We start from the raw sequence: 24,102 nt of genomic DNA on the forward strand, positions 1-24,102 counted from the left end.
CCACCAGACTCTTCCACGCATGCATCTCTTTCTTTCTTTTTTATATTTTTATTTAATTTTTTAAATTTATGTGCATTGGTGTGAGGGTGTCAGATCTTGGAGTTACAGACAGTTGTGAGCTGCCATGTGGGTGCTGGGAATTGAACTCGGGACCTTTGGAAGAGCAGATGGTGTTCTTAACCACTGAGCCAACTCTCTAGCAGCCCCATGCATCTCTTTCTTCTTTTCTGATGCTGCAGATGGCCTTGGCCGGAAGCACCCAGCAAACATCACTCCAAAGGCTTGGTGTTAGCAAGAGGTCAGCAGACCAAGGGCCTGGCTCGATCTACTTGGTGACCGAGCTAACATCCTGAACTTAGGGGTCTGACGGTCACAAGCCTGGTCTAGAAAGGGCAGAAGCATCGTGCAAGATTCCCCACCAGGGTACACAAGTTGGGCAGCCACTACCAACCCACAGCCAAGTCAGACCTCGTCCTTGGTTCTACAGAGGGGAGCAGGCAGTCCCACTGCATAAAGAGTGTCCCCACAAACCAGACGGGGAGAAGACAGAACAGAGGACTCACGGAAATAGAAACACTCTGGCCAGCTCCCCAGAATGCTAAGTCGATAAGCAGAACTGAGCTGCAGGCTGCATCAGGCATCAGGCATCATCAGTCAGCAAGGCAGACGGATGGATAGATGAAAAGATAGATGGATTCATAGGTTGATAGACAGGTGGGAGGAGGGACGCCTGGATCCACGGACGGACATACGTAGATGGATGGACACAGCCACGAATGCATAAATAGGTAGACGGGTGGGTGGGTGGATAGACAAACGCATGCATGAGGAGGTAGGTAGGTGAGCAGGGGGGTGATGGAGGGTTGATGGGTAGGCAAGTGAACAGACGTAAAAGGAGATGGAGCCGCAGTTTCCAGATCAACACAGCAGCACAGGCCTCCGTGCGAGACTTGGTTTCACTTCCTCTCACCAGCAGCAAAACTCCCTTTGCCAGGTTCCTCACTCACCGAAGGCAAACTGAAAAAATCTTGAGGAAACTTCCCCCTCTCTACCACCTCTCCTGCAAATCAGTGAGGAAGGAGCTCAGACCATGGGTGTCAGCTAAGTGCATGGCCACTGGTGACTGCCAGGAACGAGAAGCCGACCCTGGTGGGTTCTACAGCACCGTGAGGAACGGAGTGAGCTGAGCAGGCCACACAGCAGCCTTGCTGCCTCCAGCAGAGTGAATCTGATCGGAAAACCGGAAAAACGGTTAAGGACCCTTCTTTTCTTCCTCCTGGGAGCCTCATCCCTGAGCTGGGGTGTGGCTTCCCAAGAAGAGCTGATAGACAAGACTTGAGCTGGGCAGAAGAGCTGGGACCAGATGGGTGAGTCTGGGTGGAGCAGGGCAGAGCAGCCGAAGAGGAGGAATGGCAGTGCTGAGATGGTAAGAGGGGCCAGGAAAACTGGGTCCAGCTGGGTGCCTCCGCCCCACCCACTCTGGTGTTGGGGGGGGGGCAGATACTGGATGCCCAATGTAGCTGGTACCTAAGAAGAGGCTGCAGGAGTCAGAGGAAGACCAACTATCTCTCCAGATGACTTCCGTGACTCACTGCAAAGCTGTGAGTAAAGGCAGTAATGCGTGTGAAACGCTCGGCTACAGCGAGCATCAAGGGTTACCTACTACCTGGGATAGCGCCTGGCACCAAATGACCTCTAAATATTTGTTAGATGAATGACTGTGGCTCGGGGCCTGGAGGGTTGGCTCAGGGGTTAAGAGCACTGTCAGTTCTTTCAAAGGCCCTGAGTTCAATTCCCAACAACCACATGGTGGCTCACAACCATCTCCAGTGAGATCTGGTGCCCTTGTCTGGTGTGTAGGCACACATTCAGGAAGTGGAAAAAAAAAAAAAAAGAATGACTGTGGCTCTCACTGAACACGGGAGGGACAGGAGTGCCATGTTGTCTCTGCAGCGACTGTGGGAAATGTACACATCAAGTCCGTTCATGCCCCCACGCTTCCCCAGCTGATTTAGAACTCTCCAGCTGGAAACCCAGAAGGGTCAGAGCACTGCCTGCCAGCAGAGCTCCCTCTCTCCAGGGTGGCCCCTCCTCTTCCACAAGAGAGCCTCAGTGGTCCTTCTCCAACCCACGGCTAGGGCTCTCGCCTGACAGGGGGAGACCACGTACGTAGAGATGGCCTCCAATTTCCACACCTTAAGACAACCAGGAGTGAAGACTCTTGGCTCTACCGTGTGTGTGTGTGTGTGTGTGTGTGTGTTTTATTGAGCGTTTACTGTGTGCCAGCTACCGTTCAAAGCTCTCCACACACATTTGAACTCATTTCACCCTCACACCAACCAAAGAGGCTGATAAAGCTATTTGGCACCAGCCGGGGCAGAGCGAACTAAGTGCCTTGGCTCCCGAAGGAGGCAGAGCTGGGTTCTGAACCAGAACCTTTCTGCGCCCTTGCTGTGTGACCTTGGACAAGTTGCTGCAGCAGTCTGAACCTGCTTCCTCCTCCACAGAGAGATAAGAGAGGCTCAGCCCCTCTGGGCCCTTGTGAGGATTAAGAAGATAATGGGTGTAAATACCACAGGGAGCCAGGCTCACAGGCCTCAGAGGTGAGGTCAGGGCCTGCCCTTCCCTCCTTATCTAACCATTTCCCCCTGCCAAGGCTTGCAGGCTGAGACAGACCTTCTCCTCAGTTCCAGGCACAGGGCTGGGCGCTGCCTGCACACACACACACACACACACACACACACACACACACACACACACACACACACACCACTACTGCTGATCAGCAGCTTTTCTCTCTTTGGGCATCCGGGGCCAGGGATTTCCTTGGCAGCGCCAGGGGAGAGCATTCTTAAGCCAGGCCCCCTTCTACCTCTCAGTTTCTGCGTGCCGTGGAAGGCCCTCTGAAGCTCCCACTTTCCCACACCTCTGTGGCCCTCACTAGGACTCCAAATTCTGTCCTGGTTCTGCACTCCTTAGACAGCCCGCCTGTCATTATGACACCTATCTGTCCCCTCACTCTGGCACCTAGAGTTTTGAGCCTGTCATCTGGTGATATCTCTGTGTCTCTGTGTCTGTCTGTCCGTCTGTCTGTCTGTCTGTCTCTCTCTCTCCTCAGCGTTCAACCCACCCACTCTGGAATCCCAGGCTCTGGTTTGCCCAGTCTATGCCCCTGGACCTGCCAACCACCTACCCACAGCAGTCACCTGCACGCCACCCAACAACCCTGAACACATACACAGTCAGAGCTTCACCCGCACTCACCCTAGCCACGGCCTCTGCAGGGCCCTGAAGCCTGACAGAAAAATCACAGACACACTTTGACATTAATCAAAGACTCTCATAAATAAATATGTGTAAATCATATGCAAACCAGGTAGGAATTTACATCTCTCTCTCACTCTCACTCTCTCTCTCTCTCTCTCTCTCTGATGAGTCAGCATCTCCAGGCACCAGGGAAGCTAACTGCTGCTGCTCGGGAGGTTTGGGACAAGAGCCCTCGGCATCCAGGGGAGCCCATTGAATTCACTATCTCAGATTCTGGAATTTTCAAGCTGGAGGTATAAATCATTTAATTGCCACCGTGCTTTCCCCAACACACTGGCTTCTGAAAGCATTTAATGAGATAACATGCAAAGTGCTTGGAGGGGTCGTTGGTGGTATGCGCCCAGTTTATCTACACTCTTTTTTCATATTACCTCATCTAGCTTTCCCAATAATAGCGATAATAATCATTATGACAACAATAAAAGTAATAGGTGTTCTTTCTTGGCGGCTTCCGACACCACAACGGCCCCCTGGCGGCGCGCGGCGGGCAGCAGAGGCCTAGTGTTCCCACCCCCATCCCTCCAGGCCTTACCATTTCAGGACATTCTAGCCTGGCTTCCTACTGCCAGTAACTGCAGCTTTGCCTGAGGGCTTCTGCTGGTCTCCAGGAGGCTGCTCTCCCCTCCTAGGGCAGGCCACACGTGTTGGAGAGTCAGCCCCCACGGCAAAAAGAGTGTTACACGGCCAGCGAAGCGACCCGGCTGGTGGCAGAACTCCCAGGTGTGTTCAACACTCCGGATGCCCAACCGGCCTCGCTGGGACAGGTCTCCCCTCCACGCTAACTTGCTACTTGCTGAATAAAGCTCCCACTGTTGGGTAAGACCCGCTTCCCTGTCTTCCTCCCATGCTCTTCCAGCTGTTTCCTGGATCGCTTTCCTGGGGTCTGCTTTGGGGAAAGCTAAACTGAAACATGAGGCATCTCGAGCTCTCCTATCGACCACCCTAAGGAAGAGATGATATGCCAGGATCTGGGAGTCGGCACGCTGCTCACCTTGCCACGGGGTCCTGCTCTACCTGGCCCAGCTTCAGCTCCTCCTGGACACCCAGTCCATTTTCTACCCCGGAACCTCTCTATGCTAGGTGTGCAATGTGCTGATCTCATCCTGCAAGGTGCAGAGCTTACACCACATAGTCCCCATAAGGCCTTTCTCAACCTGGAATCCACGCCCTTGCAGCAGCTCCACTGTCTCCACTGATGCCTCCTTACTTGATACAGTCTGTACTGAGACTCTTTTCTTCTCTTCCAGAAAGTACTATGCTCCCTGTAGGCAGGAGCCTTGTCCTTTTCGTTATCTCTTCGGTGCCTGGTCCAAAACAGGAAATCAAAATCATCAGTGAAAGGCTAGCTACGTGAGTCATGGGGTAAAGGGGCTGGCCACCAAGCCTAATAACAAAAGTTCGGTTCCCCTGAACCTACGTGACAGAAGGAGAGAACTGACCTCATCAGGTACACATGTTCCTGCATACACAGGGAGGCAGGTGGACAGACAAACACACAAACATACATACATGCATGTATACATACATGCATATAAATAAATAAATAAATAAATATTTGTATAATTGTTTTTAAGTAGCAGAGCCCAGCCAGCTGATAACATGCTAGTAAACCAATAGCATTTAATCCCAGCAATTGGGAGGCAGAGACAATTGGATCTTTGAATTCCAGAGTCCACCCTTGGCTACAGATAGACACTAGATATAGATAGATAGGTGATAGATAGATAGATAGATAGATAGATAGATAGATAGATACCTCATATACTATGGTTACAATTTCCATTAAAAAAAAAAAAGTTCATGTCCTGAGGCCAGCAAGATGGCTCAGCAGGTAAAGGCACCTGTAAACAAGCCCCAGAACCTGAGTTCGATCCCCAGGACTTCCTCCGTGGAAGGAGAAAACTGACTCCTCTAAGTTGTCCTCTGACTTCCACACATGCCATAGCATGCACAGGTACAAATAAATACTTGTAATTTTAAATTTTTAATAGAAAGAACTCATGTCCCACGAAGCTGGACAAAGTGGTAACTGCTTCACATACCAACACAGACAAAGCTGAGATAAGACCAAGGTCAAGATTAGCCTGGGCTATATACCAAACCCTTTCTTTCTTTCTTTCTTTCTTTCTTTCTTTCTTTCTTTTTTAAATACGTCTTGAAAAAAGCCAAAAAAAAAAAAAAAGAAAAAGAAAAAAGAAAAAAAAAAGAAAAGACAGTTATATCTATGCCTACAACTATATGTTTACATGAGAATACGTCCATAGGTATATGTAACAAGCTGTCACTTTGGCAGATTAATTCAATTCTCCAAGCCTCAATGTCTTAATTGGTAAAACAGGGTAATTAATAGTTGCAAACATTTTTGTAAAGATGCAGCCTGGGGGGGGGGGCTGGAGGCCAGGTATGAGCAGTGAGCCCAGCACCTGCACAGAGTAAGCACTCAATAAACCCTGGCTCTTATTAAATATCATATATATGTGCAGACGGTTCTGGAAAGCACCAAAACATGAGTAGTTAGGAGAGGTGAGGCAAGAAAGGCAGACCGAGGGCTTTCACTTCCTAGTTCAGATACTTTCAGGATAAAGAATCTTTACAAATGAGACAGCTTTTATCAGCAGCAGAAACCCTTACAGATACTTTTGGCTACAGTAAAAGCTACAATGTCTAAATCATGTCGTCTCCGGAGCCCTCACTTCCTAGCCATCTCCTCCAGAAGGCTCCAAAGCCCAGAGGAGTCCCGGGTGCTCTCCTAGGAAGCGGCAGCTCTCTGATGCTGGCCAGACGCCAGGCAGGCCCCACCTGAGAGCTCACTTTGCTCTCCACAAACCTGTGTTGCTAATACCTTCCTTCCTTCCTCTCTGCCCAGATAAAGCCCAGAACCCTACAGCTTCTCCGTTGGAGTTCAGCCATGATCTGTGCTCCCCAGGCTCTCAGGGAAAGGTTCTGACATGTGCGGGGACACTGTCCTCTTCCCTAGATTGAGTCCTGTCGCCCACCCCACACAGAGGCTGGCATGCCCGGATTCACGGCTGTCCCTGCCCTTCCCTGTTTCTCCCCGCTCCCGCCGGCAGCAATGAATTCCCTATTCATCTTCATTTTGGTCGTGGATCAAGAATGTTAGGCAGGACCGAGCCCTGTCCCGGTGCTCGGGGTCCACTAAGCAGACCACTGTGACTACAGGCAATGACCCAGTGTGTACAAGAAGGGCCCACTCTCTGAGGTTGCAGTCTCCTCTTGTCATCCCCCCCTTAAAAAAAAAAAAGAGAGAGAGAGAGAGAGAGAGAGAGCACTAAGCCAGGCGTGGTGGCGAACACCTGCAATCCCAGAACCCAGGAAGCTGAGGCAGAAGGGACCAGAAGGACCATTGTTTCCAAGCCAACCTGATTTACATAGTAAGAGCCGGTCTCCAAATCCCAAGAAAATGAAAAAAAAAAAACCTAAAAGAAGGAAGTAAGAAAGTAAGATAGGCACAGCTTTAATCCCAGCACTGGAGACAGGAGGATCTCTGTGAATTCAAGGCCAGCCTGGTCTACACATCTAGTTCCAATCCAGCCAACCCTATATAGTAAGTGCAAGGCTAGCCTAACACTTGTTTGTTTGTTTGTTTTTTAATTATGGGTGCTCACTATAAACTAGAAGCTGAGCTAGGTCCTGGGGGACCCCAGAAAAAATGGAGCCAGCAGAGAAATAGACAACAAACAGCCCATGGCCCATAAATGCTATCACAGAGATGACAGAGACCACATCTCCTTCTGGAGGGAGAGACTTTCTCCAGTGCCTTTGACCCTTGAGCCCTAACCTTAAGGGCAGGAAGCAGAGAGAAAGGCATTCTGGGAAGAGAAATTCTGGTGTACACAGGCAGGAGGCAGGGGAGAGCCTGGCTGCTTTGGGGACAGAACAGGTCTTTGTTTCTATGTTCAAAGAGACACAGGACAGGGCCACCGGGGGCTAAGACTTGATGACAGGCACATGGAAAGCCTGGACGCACTGCTCAGAGCCAAATGCCAAGGCTGAGCTGGGTCTTAGGGGGAGCACTCTGACTTGAGCCATCCACTCAAAAAGGATGAGAAGGAAGTAGAAGCCTCCTAGGCCAGAAACTAGACTGTGAACCTGTCACTGTCTTTAACCATGGCTTCTGGGAGTCACTGAGGTGCAGGTCCGGGCCACCCTTTAAGACACCCAAGCGACCAGCCACGGTACAACCGCAGATAACCTGAGGCACGCCGTGTAAGAGCTCTTACCTTAAAGGGAAGGAAAGTGAGGGTGTGAGTCCTCCACACACAGTTCTCAGCCAGAGACCAACGTTAAGACCCCAGGGTGATTTTATCTGACATGACAAGCCCATTCCCAGGCTCAGACAGGTGTTGTCCTGGACCCAGCAGATGTCCCCAAGTCAGACACATGTCCAGAGCTCAAAGAGACATTGCCCCCAGGCCGGAAAGATGTTGCATGAGGCCCAGACAGATGTTGTACTGGGTTCAGACACATGTCCTGAGCCCAGACAGAAGCTTTCCCGGGGCCAGATAAATGTTCTGGGCTCAGCCAGGTGTCCCGGCTTCAAACAGATGTTGTCTTCATCCCTGGCAGATGCTAGCTTAAATTCAGACAGATGCTTGCCACCAGAGATACATAATGATGCTGGGAGGTCTCTAGGAACACACAGTCCCTAAATCTCCCTTTGCCTCTTCACCCTCCACCTGCTGCCCCAAGAGAGTTGAAGAAGGCCAGCTAACACTCCAGAGAGTCACCAAACTACCTCCTTGTTCTCCTTCATCCCCCAGCTCCAGGCAGCCACTGCAGGACGAGGTGGAGCCACACGGAGTGGTGGTGGTCAGTGAGCCACATACGCCAAAGCACGGGACACCAGAGCCATCTGGGCAGTGGTACACAATGATGTCCAGGGCACCCGAGCTGAATGTGAGAGAGACGGGGACACTGGAGGAAGCATGTAAGGGCCTCAGCCTGTCACTGGGGGACTCTAGGGGAAGTCCTGAGACCTCAACCCCACAGACACATCCCCAGCACCCAAGCAGCCTCATCCCTGGGTTATCTGAACAGACTTTCTACCCCCAAAGCTCAAGTGCATGAAATGAGTGTAAAAAAAACAAACAAACAAAAAAAAAAAAAAAAAACAAGGACCCAGAGTAGGGAGAGGGTCCCGTCCATCAGCTTATCCTTGGCTGGAAGATGATCTTTCTTCTCCAAAAGCATCTTGCTCTGGGTAGAAAAAAGAATGTCCCCCTTGTGGCCACAAAATTGCCATCAGGAAGCCAGAACTTTGTGGATCTCGAGATCTGAGGGATAGCCTGAGGCCAAGGGTGGAAAAAGGTCCCTTTACCTATGGGGGAAGCCTGGCCATTTCATCTGCCCAGAGAGGTCTCTGCAGGCAGATGGCTCATGAATATGTAAATAAATCATGAACCACGCCTCTCAGCACGTGCTGTTTGGTACCATCTTCCAGACAGAACTCTCTCTGGCCCTCAAGAGCTACACCTAGGCTGGAGAAGGTGAGGAAGACAAGGTATGCACTCATACACACAATAAGGCACCTCCAAAACAGACGATAGTGTATGCCCATTAGTACAAATCAAGCCCAAACACAGTAAACCAAACACATACCCTTAAAGGAAGCTTTAAAACATAAGCACAAGCTCAGCACACTTACATACACGCAAAGCATTCATATACATGAAATAAGAATAAATAAGTTGCACGCACCCACATATGTGTGTGTGTGTGTGTACACAGGGCCAGTGAGATGGCTCAGCTGATAAAGACACTTATGCTAAGTCTGATTATAAGACTTCAACATGCCAGCTAGGTGTGGTGGCACACGCCTTTAATCCCAGCACTCGGGAGGCAGAGGCAGATGGATCGCCGTTAATTCAAGGCCCTAGTCTACAAAGTGAGTCCAGCACAGCCAGGGCTATACAGAGAGACCCTGTCTCGAAAAACAAACAAACAAACAAACAAAAAGACTTCCACACGCCATGCCTGCTGAGTGGGAGGAGAGGACAATCTCCCACAAGTTGTCATGTGCACCGTGACACGCACACACCACACCATACCACACACACACACACACACCACACACACCACTATATTTAAAAAAATGTAAACTATAGACATATTAATTCGTGGAAGCCAACATAGATACAGTCACCATACAAAAAAGCACCACCAGCTACCACTGCAAATACTGAAACACAAGGCAACTCCAGTACCCTTACTAAGTACCTACACCAGCCTTCCAGCCTTCAGCTGAGCCACAGAGTCAACCCCAGCCGCTTAGACCAGCACTCTTTGCATTCATTCAAGTAAAAGTGAGAAGGGAAGGAGGGAAGAAGGAGGGAGAAAGGGAGAGGGGGGAAGAGAAGGAGAGTAAAGGGATGGGAAAGGGAGGGAGGGAGGGAGGGAGGGAGGGAGGGAGGGAGGGAGGAGGAAACCAAGCCCAGCCCAGCCTTTCCCAGTAACTAATCCCCTCAAATAATTTACCGATTTGTGCATGCTCCACATAGGACTACGGGCATTGGCACCAGCTCAGGGGCTGCATTCTACTAGAACAGAAGTACATTACAATAGCAACTGCCGCTGCTGACGTAAATACTACACACTTGAAGGACCATCACTCCCACCCACAGGCCAGCCAGCTGAGGTGGCAAGGAAGAGGAAATACATCCCTCCTTCCCTTCACCAAGGAGAGGCAGGAACCCCAAGATTCGTGTGAGACTGTGTCTCCTCTGCCAAAAGGTGAAACAGCCCTACCCTTGCCTCCTCGCCTGCCCTTGAGCTCTAGACAGAAGGTTCAGGAAGGACAGAAGACTAAAGGTCAGAGAGAAGGGGGATTGCAGTTGTGAGTGGCGAGCACCTCGCTGGTACCCACCCATTTGGACAGAATGACCCCCCCAAACCCCACGTCCACCTCCAGAGACTAGGGACCAGTGACAGCCGGTATCTGACAAGTGCTTCCAACCAAAGCCACGCTCTAGTCTGGAAGAGCAGCTCAGTGGGTACAAGCGCTTGCCTAGCACACAGGAGGTCCTGGGCTTGATCCCCTACACTGCATAATCGGGTGCAGTGGCACCCACAGAACCTCCGCTCTCAGCTGAGATGGAGATGGCAAGGTAAGAGTCAGCCTGGCCCTCACAGGTCACTCGAAGCCCAGCTACAACATCCCAGCCCAGGGCAAGCAGGGCAGCAGGCCCCAGTGGGCATGGTCCTTCCTCACACCCTTCAGCAAGCCCTCCTGAGGGAAGGCAGCTCAGCAAGAAAAAAACGTTTGCTCCTGAAAGTTGTTCTGTGACCTTCACACACGCCCTGTGGCATGTATGGACCCACACATGCTCACATGGTACACACGGACGATAATTTAAAAATTAAATAACTAATCTGAGGAACAAGCACTTTCTGCTGCCACCAACAAACCCAAACAGCTAATATAGAGCAAAATCAAGTCACACGTACCCTTTGCAAGCTTCCATTGGGTGGTAACCTCATCCTACTTTCTTTTTCTTCCTTCCTTCCTTCCATTTTTTTTTTTCTTTCTTTCTCTTTTGGAGTCAAAACACTTTATTCAGAGGCTTGGGGAAAGATTGGAGAGGGCCCAGAATCTGCTGTCCTCCATGGGGCAGATTTTAGAGGTCTCCCATGGCTAAGAGTTCTGCTACCCACCCCCATTTTTCAAAACAGGGTTTCTCTGTTGTAGCCTTAGCTGTCCTGGACTCCCTTTGTAGACCAGGCTGGCCTCGAACTCACAAAGCTCCTACCGCCTCTGCCTCCCAAGTGCTAGGATCATAGGCTTGTGCCACCGCGCGCCTTGCTGAGTCCTGCCTTCTTAATCACCATTGCAAGCCATTCTGTCCCATTTATAAAGGAAGCTATGGAGAGGTCAAAGGTCACAGAGATCAGGCTACTGAGACTGGCTCAGCCTCCACAAGCCCCGAGCCAAGGCCCAGATGAAACACAGGGCCCTGACTCTCAGGCCCCGCTTTCCATGTGCAGCAGATCTAGGGCATGAGAAGGTTGGCAGGAGGGACTACTCAAACCCACCAGCCAGCCCCCAAACAAAGACTCTCAGGCCTTGGGTAGGAGGACATCCTAAGACAAAGCACTTCCAGCAGCCCAGCCAGTAGACTCTATCAGACCCTCCTTCCTTTACCTCTTCCCAGCATCCCTGATTTGCAAGGGCTCCAAGTGGTACATCTGGAGTCTGCCTCCCCCGCCCCACACCCCCCCCACACACACACACACACAACCGCCACCACCACAAAGGCTGTGTCTGCAGCTAAGCCTGCCCTCTGCCCTTCCAAGCCTCCTGACTAATGGTTAGAAGAAAGCTCCCCGGGCTCAGGGACCTAAGGGGAAAGCAGCCAGATCCAGCTGCCACCAAGAGACACTAAACAGGACTGCACTTCTTTCTCCCTGAACCTGTGCTCATGAGCCACTGTACAAGTTGCCCTACCAGGGAGATGGAACTGAACAATAACAGTGAGTGCATTACTTCCAGGGTGCTGATGGTAACAGCCTCAAGAGTGTAGCTGCGTTCACAAGGCAGCCTGGGGGGGGGGGTCTATGTCTATGACCTCAGGCTCCGCAGACTGGAGTTTGCATAGCTCTGACTCCTCCCTATGAGAGAGCCCTCCCCACACCCACCCACCCCCAACCGCTGCCCCACAGCTCAAAGGCCCCCCACAGCGAGGGCCCCATCTGCTGGAGGCTCGGTGACCTGTGTCAAATGAGCAGGCGCTCGGTCACACTCCAGAGCCTGGAGGGGGCTGTGCACTCTGGGAAAGCTGAGGAGCTCCTGCCTGGGGGTCGGCTGGGCAGGGGCCCCACAGGGGAGCCTGAGACTGGCAACAGTCTAGCTGAGAGCTGCCCTGCCCAGGCAAGAAGCAGGGAGGGGAGGGAAAAAAACAAATAAAAGGGAAGAGCTTTCCTATCTCCTTGAGGCTAACACTGAAGACAGACCAAGTGGACCAGCCTCAGGACTGAGCACAGCCCCTTCCGCTTTTCTCTCCTTCCTTGTGCAGACCTGGTGGCTCTTCAGAGAGTGGATAAGGGTGTCTGTGTGTCTATGGGATGGGAGAACTCTTTGTCTCTGTTCGCCTGGGTAAGAGAGTGTGCATGGCCAGTTCCGTGCGCTAATAAGAGACCAAAGTATACCTATTTGTGTGAATCATGCTGTATGCCAGCCAAAAGTCTTTGTGTGTGTGACCCCAGGGGCACATAGGTCTCCGTTATCTTAGATATGTCAGAGAAGGAAGACACAGTTCAGTCTATATGAGCACGCCGTGTTTGACCCTGTTTAGACACATGCCTTATTTGTCGTTAGGCATTGCTTTGTGTAACTGCGTGCTCGGCCTACTGATGCAAGACTGGAAGTTCTTGTGGTAAATTAGTATGTGCGTCCCGGTGTTGGCTTGCACATTTGTATCTCTATGTGTGAGTGGGTGCAAGTGCACGTCTCCTGGCATATGTCCTCACCATTCCTTCTGGACCAGCCACAGGGGTGCCTTCCTTCCATGTGTATACCATGGCTGTGGGATATGGTTATGAAGAAGAGTTCTCCCCAGAACTGTGGCTACAGTGATGCCAGACCAGTGGTTCTCAACCTTCCTGATGCTGCAGCCCATCAATACTGCAGTTCTTCATGGTCGGTGACCTCCAACCATAACATTACTTCTGTTGCTACTTTGTAACTGTAATGCTGCTTCTGTTATGACCTGTGATGTGAACATCTGTGTTTTCCCATGGTCTTAGGGCAACCCCTGTGAAAGGGCCATTTGACCCTCCCCCAAAGGGGTTCTGACTCACAAGGTGAGAACCACTGTCCTAGAGAGAGAAGCCATTCTGGTACAGGTATCTGGCCAGGGGCCTATGACAATCTTCAACATCCCACACAATCTCCAAGAACAAGAAGGGAAAGGGTGCCAAGATTCCCTATGGGTGACTGAACTCCTAGGAAAAGCGGGGCTCAAACCCCATAACCCCGAGGGATCTACAGTGTAAAGGGTCTAAAGTACCTGATGCAAAGTTAAGAATTTGGTCTTTCCTAGTTCATGCTGCTGCTTACCCCGGGGGGCAGGACCCACTATGTGCCGGAAGGACGCTTAAATTACACTCTTTGCTACATCCTCGGAGCCTCGGAGCAATCATCCCAAGATATGAACATCACTGTCTCCCCTTTAAGACGGAGAAGCCGCAGCCCCAAGAAGCAAGAGATTCACACAGGCTGTGTGCTTACGGGGATGTTAGCCTGGGGAGTGAGACAAGCTGGGCAACAAACTGGTAACCTGGGAGCCTGGGTACCGCTTTTCTGATGCTAACCCCTCCATTCAGCACAGACCAAGGGACACAGCTTCCAGGCAGCCCTGACCTGCCTACAAGCATGGCCAGAGATAAGGCTATTGGCCATCTTTGCCCGAAGGCCAAAACTACCACTTCTTGCAACCTATAGCAACGAGGAGAAGAGTGAGGGGGTCTGCGTGAGTAAGGCTCAGCTCTGCTCGGTACACTAAGGATGATGTCACTAGCTCCCCTAAGGGTTAAGGCGCAGGCCAAAGGATGGACAGAACAGCACCATACCCACGGGTCACTGTTTTTGAGGCACGGTGGTGACGACCCCCCCCCACTCGCACAGCATCCCATCTGTCTGCTGTCTAGACATTTCCCATCTTCCAGCAGGATCAGCCTAGCTGCACAGAATCTCAGACTGCCAAAGATGGAAGAGCAAAGGAGGTAAATTGGTCCCAAGCCCACAGCCCACTGTACAAATGAGGGAACAGACTTAGCTGCCCACCTAACAGACACCAAGAACAGGAAAGAGCAGAGTAAAAGCCCTTTGTGTGTTGGGGGGGGGAGGGGTTACTCTCTGCTCACCTTGGAGAGACAGGAGGACTGTAAGACACTGTCAGTCTCAAGTTACAAAAAAAAAAAGGAAACCCAAATTCAGAAAGAACAGACCAGAGTACTCTAACAGGAAGAAGACAGAGGAAGCTCTCCGGTTTGAGTCCAATCTTCAGAGTACCTCAGGCCTGGTTAGGACTGGAGTGAGAGCCTTCACCTGTAGGAATCCAAGCCTGAGTCCTACACTTAGGTCTGGAAGAAAGCTTAAGCCAGGTAAGTAGACCAAGAGAACTTAAGCTGCCTCAAGGTGATGACTTCCTGGACCAAGATCCAGGAAAACTCAGCATCCCTATGTGGGTTCAAACACAGGTATCCATCACAGCCCCTCCAGCTAGACCCGGACCTAAAGGTGCCTGCTCAGGACTGCGGCCAATAGTCAGACAACCCTAGCCTCTTCCATCCCTTCATTTGAAGGCCAGCCAGGTGCTGAACTTGGGCCACTGAGGGCTCAGAGGACACCATCTCTATACCCAGGGTAACTTTTAGCACTGCCAACTCTGTCTCAGCCATTCTGAGATCGTTCCCACAGCAGCTGCCTTCAGAGCCCTTGTCTCCTTTCTTCAAACAGGCTCCATTCCACAGTCCTGAGCAGGCCTGTCCAGCAAGCTCCAAGCTGGGCCCCCCAGCTCGGCGCCCTGGAACCTCTGAATCACTTTGAAGAAGACTAGAAGGCAAGTGAGGGTCTAGCAGTGGACAGAAGCCCAGCACAGGAACGGGCAGAGGTACAGAGCCTTGTAGGATAAAGGAAGGAAACAGACCAGCTGCCACTGAGGCCCCACTCACGGACAGAAATGAAGAGATTGGCAGCATCCCACTGTCCACTTCTCCAACAAGGACACCTCAAACTCAATTCCCTACCAGACAAGCCCGAGTTGGCTCCACGGGAGGCTGGACAGCTGCCAGCCTGCACATTGGATTTCTAACGTGCCAAACTGTCCTTCCCTGAATCAGTCCACCCACACTCTCCTGAAAGTTTCCCGCCGGCATGACCCCACCACAACAAGCGCCAACGACCGAACACCGGTTCAAGCTGTGAGGAAATAGCAAGAAACCGCTACAGCAGCACAGGACAGGGTCCGGTGTCCATCCCTCACCCACTGGTGGCGCTTTCTCTGGAACCAATCTCCACCTCAAGGTTTTCTCATTCCAGAACCCGGGAGCCCAGCTGGTTACAGGAGCTCGCATCTCCGCGCAGAGCCGCTGCTGCCCGCTGTCCTGGCGCAGCGCTGCCCACGCGGTACTCACCTGGCCTCGGTGCCCAGGAAAAAGAAGGTCAGCCAGCGAGAGGCATGAAGCCCAAGCTGATCCGACTCTGTCCGTGCCTGCTGCACTTTCCGGCCGGAGAGGTCCTGGTAGTTGTAACGCTAAGTCTAGAGGGAGAAGAGGGAAAACCGAGACCGTGGGAGCGGCGCGAAGGGGAGCGCCTGGTGCAACCTGGCAGCCGCAGGAGGCGAGGGCGCGGAGGTGAGCAGCCGCGCGGTATCCAGTCGGGAAGCCACGCCGCCTTGCTTTCGCTGCAGCCCAGACTCGGGATCCTGGCCCGCAGGCAGCGGCACAACGCAGGGAGGAGTGCGGGACTGAGTCTCTGCTTGGAGCCCGAGCGCCTCCCGGAGCCCGCAATCCCCCCCGCCCCAGTGGGATGCGGGTGGAAATTCAGCTTGTGTGGGACGTGGGACCGACCGGGTTCCGAGTCTCCCGCGCTGCGGGGAAAGCGGGGCCCACGCAGCCGGGACCAGAGGGGGTGCGGTCCCAGTGCCACCCCCGCGCCACTCCCCACGTGGCGGCCGCGCCCCCGGGGCGTGAATGTGTACGCGGACGGTAGCGGGGGGGTCATGAATGAAGCCCCAGCGGCCAATCAGCACTGCCGGCGCGCGGGACCCCGGGAGCGAGGCCCAATGGCGAGCTCCGGGCTGCAGGCCCCGGCGGCGGGCGGGCGCGGGGGGCGGAGGCCGAGGCCGGGGGGCGGGAGGCGGCTCCGCGGGCAGCCAATGGGCGGCGGGAGGGGTGGGGCTCCGGAGCGCCCAGCGGGTCCCGGCTTTAAGCCGGCGGAGCGCGGCGGCGGGGCCCGCAGACGGAGCGAGGCGGCGGCGGCGGCGCGGCGCAGGGCGCGGGGCGCGGGGCGGCATGGCCACCACCGCGCAGTACCTGCCGCGGGGCCCCGGCGGTGGAGCTGGGGGCACCGGGCCGCTCATGCATCCTGATGCGGCGGCGGCGGCAGCGGCCGCCGCCGAGAGGCTGCACGCGGGGGCCGCGTACCGCGAAGTGCAGAAGCTGATGCACCACGAGTGGCTGGGCGCGGGCGCGGGCCACCCCGTGGGCCTAGCACACCCTCAGTGGCTACCCACGGGAGGAGGAGGCGGCGACTGGGCGGGAGGCCCGCACCTGGAGCACGGCAAGGCGGGCGGTGGCGGCACCGGCAGAGCCGACGACGGCGGCGGCAGCGGCGGTTTCCATGCCCGCTTGGTGCACCAAGGGGCGGCCCACGCGGGCGCAGCATGGGCACAGGGCGGCACAGCGCACCACTTGGGCCCCGCCATGTCGCCGTCGCCCGGGGCCGGCGGGGGCCACCAGCCCCAGCCGCTCGGGATATACGCGCAGGCGGCCTACCCCGGTGGCGGCGGCGGCGGCCTGGCCGGGATGCTGGCGGCAGGCGGTGGCGGCGCGGGGCCCGGCCTACACCACGCGCTGCACGAGGACGGCCACGAGGCACAGCTGGAGCCGTCGCCACCGCCGCACCTGGGTGCACACGGACACGCACACGGACACGCACACGCGGGCGGCCTGCACGCGGCGGCGGCGCACCTGCACCCGGGCGCGGGAGGTGGTGGCTCGTCGGTGGGCGAGCACTCGGATGAGGATGCGCCCAGCTCCGACGACTTGGAGCAGTTCGCCAAGCAGTTCAAGCAACGGCGCATCAAGCTGGGCTTCACCCAGGCCGACGTGGGGCTGGCGCTGGGCACGCTCTACGGTAACGTGTTCTCTCAGACCACCATCTGCCGCTTCGAGGCCCTGCAGCTGAGCTTCAAGAACATGTGCAAGCTCAAGCCGCTGCTCAACAAGTGGCTGGAGGAGACCGACTCGTCCAGCGGCAGTCCCACCAACCTGGACAAGATCGCGGCGCAGGGCCGCAAGCGCAAGAAGCGCACGTCCATTGAGGTGGGGGTCAAAGGCGCGCTCGAGAGCCACTTTCTCAAGTGTCCCAAACCGTCTGCGCACGAGATCACCGGCCTGGCCGACAGCCTGCAGCTGGAGAAAGAGGTGGTGCGTGTCTGGTTCTGCAACCGGCGGCAGAAGGAGAAGCGCATGACCCCAGCGGCCGGCGCGGGCCACCCGCCCATGGACGATGTTTATGCGCCGGGGGAGCTGGGGCCTGGCGGGGGCGGCGCGTCGCCACCCGCTGCGCCCCCGCCACCCCCGCCGGCCGCGCTACATCACCACCATCACCACACACTGCCGGGCTCCGTGCAGTGACCCTGCGGGCTGGGTTCCCCGCCGGCGCAGCGGTGCCTCCAGCGCGCAGTCAGCCCGCGCGGCCTGGACTCTTTTTTGTTGTTTATTCGGTTGCTTTGGATTTTACAAAAAGAAAAAGGAAAAAAAAAAGCCCAGAAACTTTTAAACAAAACCAAACACCCTGGACCGACCCCCCTCTCCGGCGAGCGGCATAGGGCGGCCGAGAGGCTGTGTAGCCCGACTCCCGGGAGAGAGCAGCGAAGACCCAGAATGCGCCAACTCACTCGGGGCACCCTCTGCCCACTGCCTGCTCCCTGTCCCTATACCCTCGACGACCCCCGTCCCTGTCCCCGGGCTGTTCGGGGCCGGATCCCGGCAGCGGCCTCCCCACAGCGAAAGGTAACGCGGTGCGGGGTTAGGGATTCCCCGGGAGAAAGCACGAAGAGAGAGGAGAGTCCCTGCAGCTCTCCCGGGTGCGGACTCCCTGTAGCCTGCAGGTCACGGGAAGGGGGGCTTTCACTTTATTCTCTCCGCGCCTCTTTCGCACCAGGATGCGCCCCACCCCCTCATCCTTTCTCCGGGCTTGGTTTTTTACGGTTTTTATTTATTCGTGGAGCCTCTCGGCTCCTGGGGTCCTTCTAACTCCGCCCGCGCCCTTAATTTAAATCGCTGTATACTGTATTTATCGGGGCCCCGGAGGGGAGGCCGCGAGAGCCGCATCTGTGTATAAAAGCAGGAAATAGCCAAAGCTTTAATCTAGCCTAATTTATTTTCCCTTTCTCTTCCCTTCTCCTTCCTCCAAGAACGCAAAACAAACAAAAAAAACTAACAAAAAAATTTTTTGAGTGTTCATTTTTCGTTTCGTTTTACTGAGCCCTCGGCTCGGTTCCTGGCCTAGCGGAGAGGGTCTGCGCTCCCACGCACACCAGGGTGGGAAGGGGAATCTCCACCCCGCAAGACCCAGCACGCACCGCGGGCCGCTGCTTCCCCGCCGGGCCCTGCCCTCCTGGCCTTAACGAACGAAACTTGGAAAAGTTGGAACTATTTTTTAACCAGCTGTAGAAATAAACTGTTCCCCCAAGAACCTTCTGCCTAATTCCCTACAGCTTCCCCTGTCCTCTTTCCAGCCCCCTCGGGATGCTGGGGAAACACTGGAGAGCAATTCTCCAAAATTGGGGTGAGGTGGGAACCATGTAAATATGTGACATATGTACACACTGGCAAGTGGGGGGAAGAAACATTTTGTGCTTGTTTTTTTGTTGTTGTTTTTGTTTTTTTGTTTTTGGGGGTTTTTTTGTTTTTGTTTTGTTTTTTTGGTTTTCTGGGTTGTTCTCCCTCCCCATCCTAAAGGGTTTTGTACACCCGACTAAAGTGAAAAAGATATTTTAATATGGTTTCCTGACTTCCGACCCGTCTTTATTTATTTTCTGGATGTGTTTGGAGCTTCCCCTTCACTATTTCTTCATCAGTTTGTTAAGGTTTGAGCTTAAATTTTGTTATTTTATTTTTTATTATTTTTTGGAACAATGTTTTGGTGCATTCTCTTTGTATCTTTATTGCAAAAAAATAATAATGTAGACTGGGAAGTTCCCTTTATATTTATGTTATAGTAAATATTTTATTACTCACATAAACACGTACCCCAGGGCTGTGTCCTGTTCTCTTTACTGCTAGGGCTGGGCTTGTTTTTGCAGGAAGCGATGAGATTCCCCTGCCCGGTCCCCTCCTGAAGTTCTGGACTCAGAGAGGAATGGAACAACTGGCCTTCTTCCGGGTCAGTATCAGGACTGCCTGCCTGTTGCTTGGTCAACCGTTGGGGCACCTGGCCCAGGTACACCAGTCTAGAGAAAAAAAATGAGTGACACCCTGCTCCCACTGACTTCTAAGACCAGACCAGGGCCTAGGGCAGTAAACCACTGAATCCCACATGGAACCTGGGGCCTGCCGTGCATCAGACACAAGCTGACACTCAAGCAAAGCTCACCTCTTCCTGGATTGCCAACCTTGACTGTTTTCCTTGCCTGGCACCCCTAACTTTGAGTTTACCTTGCATTCCACAAAAGGGGGCCAGGCCACGTTTTAGGGTTATAGGGCAACTGGGAACCTGGTGGTGATCTTCCATCCTAGCCCACCTAGATACCCTGGACATATCTTGCGAGTTCAGCCTGAGGTCCATTCAGTGGTCCTGCAAAACCAAGTCAGTCAGCTTGGGAGGGGGTCTTGCCTGTTTGCTTGGGCAAAGCTGTCTGCTTTGCAAACAAACTGCCGGTCCCAGGCACCGTTGGAGAGGAGCCGAGGCATAGACTGTGCTGTGGGGAAGGCTTGGCATATATATCTCCTAGGGTAGACACCCAAGAACATCCCCGAGGGGAGAGCTGGTGGAAGGGAGAATGCAGGGCTGTGCAGCGAGACCTGAAGGGAAAAATCAACATTCAGAAATGTTCTCGATTCTTGAGGAACAAGCATCCCCTCAGAAAGTCCCCATGTTGGGGGCAGGTCTCAGTTTAATTCAAAACCCAAGATGGCATCTCAGTCAAGTTTTGTTTTCCTTAAAAACAACTCTCCCTGTTTGCACAGACCGTGGCTCTTTTTCCTTCTCGGGAGAAATACAAGGTGGTTCTTACTCTTGGTGGAACAAAGATTGAAAGTTGATGGGGGGGGAGGGTCCCCACCTGCCTGGGAAGCTGCTCAAGTCTAAGCCTTGGATCAGAGCACCTGGCTGAGTGGGTGATGGCCAGAGTCAGGTGTTCCAGGACCCCAAACTGCTGGCCCTTGGCTGGGCTGGGACGGAGGGATAACTGCCAGAGTAATGGTTCCTGGAGGCTTTTCTGGGTTCTACTTCTCAAGAATGGAGGGACTTGTCACTCCAAACACAAAGGCTCCTGGGTTTTTCAAGAGCTCAGCTTGCTCCCTCTGCTCCTTTTAATTTTTTTTTTTTCTTCAGTTCATGACTGATGGGCACCAGCGTCCCCAACTGCGCCTCCTCTCCCAGCCCCAGCCTCCTTGTACTTCTCAGGGAGGCCTGGGGACCAGCAGGATGATGGCACGGGAGCCGTTGGCCACCCCGCCTCAGCCTCTCATTTCATGTACCATTAGATACAAAACTTTAAGGCCATCCCATATCCCTCCTACTCCCTAGATCTCCACCCCTAGAATGTGATCTGGGGGAAGGGGACGACGACGACGACAGGGGTCCCAAAATGGGAGCCAACAAAACTTCCCAGTCCCTGCCAGCCTCTGCAGGCTTTGAAATTGAAAAGGCCTCAGGAAGACGGGCCTTTCACTGGCCTCTTGCCTACAGCTGACACCGATTGATTGATTGATTTCCTAATTGTCTGCTTAATCTTGTACAAGAGGGTGGGCTTATTATTTAAGCAAGTCAACTCAAAAATAGCAAAACAGTGCAGCCTCCCAAGAGCCAGCGGCAGCTGAGGAAGAGAGGGAAAGGTGGGAAAGAGGGTGGGAGCAGATCTTGCACTGCAAGGATTTTGCTTAATGAGACACCAGCCTGGGATAACTACCCAGCGAGAACCCCTCCAGAGCATGAGGCCCTATGGTTTCTTGTTCCAGACGACCTAGGAACCTAGAGTCCTAATCCCGTGACAGAATAGTTTAAGAAAGGCACATCAAGCTGAGGGCCTCTGTATTTCCTATATGCAGGTCTACCTGTTTGTGCCGGGGGTCTTCAGAGTTTCTGTTTGTCCAGGAGAGGCACGCGCGTCCCTAAGATCGGCCCCCTCACCCAAAGAAGCGCAACTTGCCATTGCAGACTTGGAGTTACCGAAACCATCTCTCACTCTTTACACTCAAAGTTATTTCCTGTAATCGTGGAGCCACAGGTCGGTAGAATGGGACCAGTCTCATGAGAACACCCTCCACTGCATGTGTGAAAATCCATGGCTAGTCCCAGAGCCATGTGATAAGGGGGAAGAATCCATATTATACTGAGAATCGTCTGATCCAGAGCATTTTGTAGGGGCAGGGGCAGTTAAGGCTAGAAGGAAGGAAGGTAGGTACCCCGTTCCTGAGCACCACGCACACTGATACCTCCCTCACCTCCTGCCCGAGGTTGTACAGGCTTCTGTGTTGCCTGGTATAAATCCCAAGCCATCATCCCTTGTCCCTAGAAACCGAGTGACTATCCACACAGGTCTACCTGGCTCTTAAGCACAGCTGCCCACTTGGAGCTACTTAGAAGTTCCTAGATGGTCTCTCGAGTTGCGTAGGGGAAGAAAAATCAGTGTGACCCACCCAGGGCCTATCGTCTTCCTTTCTGAACTTTCCACATCAGGACTTGCGTCACTCAGGCAGAGGGTAGAGTGGGAGGAGCTTATCTGGCCCAGCTACTCCTGTAAGGTTAGCCAAGCGGATCTTCCCAGGGTTCTCAGGTTAGAGACTACTGCCTGATGCCTTCAAGACACTTCAGTTTTGTCCTCGCCTGTCATTATGTGAAGGCCCCAGAGTTAGTGTTTGCTAGGTCTGCCAGGGTTTCCCCAGTGCTGCTCAAGACTCCTTGTGGGAGGACTGCCCTCTATCGGTTCCTAAGCTGGGACACGACACCAGTCACCAGAAGGACCTCTGGTCAAGCGAGCGAGCATGCCCTCCCCGCCCTGCCCCCAGTCAACTTCTAGGTGGTTTCTCTGTAGGTTTTGCCAGGTAGAGCAGAGGTGACTTCAGGCCCCAAAGGAAGCAATCCTGCTTCACACACAGACACAAATATGCTCATTTGTGACCCTTTCCATCCACTGCCTGCCCACTCACACAGCCATGCTCAGAAACCCACTACCACATGTTACTCTTTAAATCTCTCCTACTCACACTCCCATCTCTCCTCTCACTAGCTTCTCCACAGTTAAACACACCCACACACACACACCACCCTCACCCATACCACTGTTTGGCGCTTTCTGGTGGCTGGCACTGAACTCTTGGAAGTCCAGGCACCACGTCCGCTGTGACATTCAGCCAGACCCTCTCCTGTCGAGATTTCTAAGCACTTTACCCCCACAAACCACTTTCCAGATACAATCCCCGCTCATCACTGCCCCGGCTCCTCCCGGATCGCTTTCTGCTCCTTTCAGATAATTAAAGTTAGGCTGTGTGTTTGTATGTATGTGTGATCTTATTTTTTAAACACACACCCCCACACATACATATGCGTGTGTAATATATACAAACACACACACAGCAATTAGCTCTATCCATTCCACCATCATCCTTGAACAGTAAAACCTAGCTTTGCACAGGCCCCACGTGGCCCTGTGATGAACCCAGCTTCACCTAATCACAGGCTCCTCGTGTCTCTCCCTCCTTCTCTCTCTCTCTCTCTCTCTCTCTCTCTCTCTCTCTCTCTCTCTCTCTCTCTCTCTCACACACACACACACACACTAGCATTTCATGAAGTAATTACAAAACTATAACCCACCCCCTGCTTCCCACCTCCCTTCAGAGCATCTTAATGGCCTCTCCTCAAATGACCTAAGGACCAGGAGCACTGTTTTACAGTTCTTCCCATGTCCGCCTCATCCCCAGCCACACACAGCAGTGGACACATCTCCCTGCTGGGCCTGACCAGGGTGGGGTCTGGCTTTTATTAGGCTGCAGAGACAGCACGGAGGCATATGGTCTCGTACACAAGAAATAATGTTCATGTTAAATCAGACCTCATGCATAATGCATGGTGCCTGATCTCACATTATTTTGGGTGTTCGTCAAAATCAGTGTTCTTTCTTGTGAGGGCTCCTGAAAAGAAGGGAAAAAGGCGTTTGCTAATTACACCCACAGCCTGGACCCAGGGAGCCCACAGAACCCTGGGAGCCTCTGGCCCACTTCACCCACCAGTGGGTCCTGTCCTTTCTCTTTTCCTTCGCCTTCTCACGTGGAAAGAGGGCTTGCCTCGGGTTTGTAGCAGGCATAAGGCCCTGTGTTATTTTTATTTCTTTTCTCTCGGCTCTCTGTCCCTGGAGGGTTCTGGGGAATAGCGGTGGCTCCGTTGCTCTCACACCCGATTCATTTGCCGTTTTATGAACTCCCAGTTGATTCATCGCCTCCCTAAGTCAATGATTCACTCCTGATGGCTTTTCAGAAATCCTTCTTGAAGGGCTCCCGGTTATTGAGCTTTGAGCGGGAGCCTGAGCCGAAGTAGACCTGGACCCTGCGCTGCTCCCTTAGCCTGGCGTTAACCTGCCTGGGCTTTTGCTGAAGCTGAGCTGTGGAGGAGGGGGTACCCGCTCCGTGCGGAAGCTAGAATCTAAGCAAGCAGCTCACAGCCAGGTCTAGCCTGTGGCAAAGCCCCCTTTAGCATCTGTGCATCACCTGCCTTCTCCTATGTCATCAAAGTCCCAAGGAACTTGCTGTGACTCAGGAGAGGCAGAGCACTGAGTGTAAGCACAGGGGCTGGGAAGGGAAACAGACCTGGAG

The 24,102-nt window shown here is 53.4% G+C and overlaps 1 protein-coding gene and 1 long non-coding RNA gene across 3 annotated transcripts in view; one reads left to right on the forward strand and one right to left on the reverse strand.

The window, feature by feature from the left end:
- The window catches only part of LOC311600811, a 133,805-nt gene extending 117,736 nt beyond the window's left edge, over positions 1 to 16,069 (reverse strand). For both annotated transcript variants that reach the window (XR_014780365.1, XR_014780366.1), the window contains exon 1: positions 15,478 to 16,069. This is a non-coding gene — a long non-coding RNA (uncharacterized lncRNA). The remainder of the gene's footprint in view (positions 1 to 15,477) is intronic.
- A 233-nt stretch (positions 16,070 to 16,302) lies between these two features.
- On the forward strand, positions 16,303 to 19,329 carry POU3F1 (POU class 3 homeobox 1). Its single transcript, XM_084787846.1, has one exon. The coding sequence runs from the start codon at positions 16,357 to 16,359 to the stop codon at positions 17,701 to 17,703; it is 1,347 nt and encodes a 448-aa protein (XP_084643972.1). The 5' UTR covers positions 16,303 to 16,356; the 3' UTR covers positions 17,704 to 19,329.
- Positions 19,330 to 24,102: the final 4,773 nt, after the last annotated feature.

This window comes from Acomys minous, assembly GCF_964271855.1.
Source record: "Acomys minous genome assembly, chromosome: 6".
NCBI classification, from domain to species: Eukaryota; Metazoa; Chordata; class Mammalia; order Rodentia; family Muridae; genus Acomys; species Acomys minous.